General features: G+C 37.9%; 1 protein-coding gene across 1 annotated transcript in view; it reads right to left on the bottom strand.

The window, feature by feature from the left end:
- The window catches only part of LOC107698379 (hemicentin-1-like), an 84,874-nt gene that overhangs the window by 42,802 nt on the left and 40,331 nt on the right, over nt 1-1,741 (bottom strand). The window contains exons 24-25 of the mRNA XM_016499370.1: nt 730-996; nt 541-636 (exon numbers count right to left, since the gene is read on the bottom strand). Of these exons, the coding sequence (XP_016354856.1) occupies nt 541-636; nt 730-996 (363 nt within the window). The remainder of the gene's footprint in view (nt 1-540; nt 637-729; nt 997-1,741) is intronic.

Raw genomic sequence — 1,741 nt, 5'->3', positions numbered from 1 at the left:
GTCCTCATTTGTAAGTCGCTTTGGATAAAAGCATCTGCTAAATTACTAAATGTAAATGTAAGTATGACTGTGTTGTTTTATTTCTATTTAATTAATATCCATGAACCACATTAAATTATTTAAATGAACTGATTCAAAATTCTGATAAAAATGAATAGAAATACAGTATTTATTTGGAATACAAATCTTTTGTAAATATCTTAACTGTCACTTTAGCCAAACTTATTGCCCCCATGCTGAATAAAAATATTTATTTCTTTAAAAAAATATTTTTGAATGGTAGTGTATGTAGATAAATACCTACGATGATATATTGGTGCATATAAATGAAAAATATTACATAGAATTCTTTAGTTATTTAATTCTTTATATATTTAAGCAGTGTTTTTTGTAAAATATTTTAACATTAAACACACTTTCAGAGTCATTTCATATTGATTTGGTGTCACTTGTAGTTATAATGGCCAGTTCTAGGAACACAGTTACGCTGTTACTAGTGATCAGTTGAATAAATGGTGATTTATTATGATTCAGGTGCACCTTTGGCAGGACAGGGAAAGGCAATCTGCTGGTTTGCCACTCTCTCCTGTAAGGGACTGTTGAAAGGGGGCTCAGAAACCTCCACCACGGGTGGGACTGTGGAAAGACAGAGACAATATATGGGATTTATAGTTAATTTAAAGCCGGAATAGCTGTAATCACAATTGTAAATGCCAGCATCCATCTGACCTTGCACATGGAGCTGAATAGTGGCTTCATCTTGTCCAGCGATGTTGGAGGCCACGCAGGTATAGACACCCTCATCCATAAGTCCCACCTGGTTTAAAGTCAGAGCTTCATCTGAGATCTTGTACTGAGATCCATCCAGCAGAGCAGAGCCATCCTTCAGCCAGGACACAGAGGGTTCTGGGACTCCCTGTGTGACACAGGGCAGGTCTATGGCATGTCCCACTTGTACTTTCATGCCTCGAGGACCTGCACGGATGCTGGGAGGAACTGAGAAGGCAAAAAAGAGAAAGGAGTATTGGGAGGAGAGTGAAGAAGTAAGTGTTAAAGGGATAGTTCACCCAAAAATGTCACCCTAGCGCCATTTTGGAGAGTATCCACTGAACGTAAATTGCGTATGCTGTTTTGTGTCAGCTGTGCCAAGAGGATATGTTGTTTTCGTTCAAATCAAAGCATAAACGACATAAACAGCGTATCCGCTTACGTAAACAGCATACGCAATTTACGTTCAGTGAATACTCTCCAAAATGGCGCTAGGGTGATGCAGAGGAGACGAATTGTTGAATAAAGTCGTTTTTTTTTTCTTTTGCGCTCAAAAAGTATTCTCGTAGCTTTGTAAAATTACAGTTGAACCCCTGATGTCACATGGATTATTTTACTGATGTCCTTGCTACATTTCTGGACGTTGATCGTGTAAGGACCCTTGCTGTCTATGGGAGGGTCAGAGAGCTCTCAGATTCCATCAAAAATATCTTAATTTGTGTTCCGAAGATGAACGGAGGTCTTACAGGTTTAGAACGACATGAGGGTGAGTAAATAATGACAGAATTGTCATTTTTGGGTGAACTATCCCTTTAAACCTACTGTATGCTGTAATAATGCATTCTTTCATAACATGTCATTTGGAGTGATTAGTTGCTCATAAAGCATTGGCCATGCACAAAAAAACAGCAACCTGTCCTTATTTGCCCTTGGAAGTTCCTGAAAATTTTCTCACATCTTTTTTTTTTTTTTT

Source organism: Sinocyclocheilus anshuiensis, unplaced genomic scaffold (assembly GCF_001515605.1).
Source record: "Sinocyclocheilus anshuiensis isolate Anshui unplaced genomic scaffold, SAMN03320099.WGS_v1.1 scaffold1746, whole genome shotgun sequence".
Taxonomy (NCBI): Eukaryota; Metazoa; Chordata; class Actinopteri; order Cypriniformes; family Cyprinidae; genus Sinocyclocheilus; species Sinocyclocheilus anshuiensis.
This window is presented reverse-complemented; position numbering and strand designations above follow the sequence as displayed.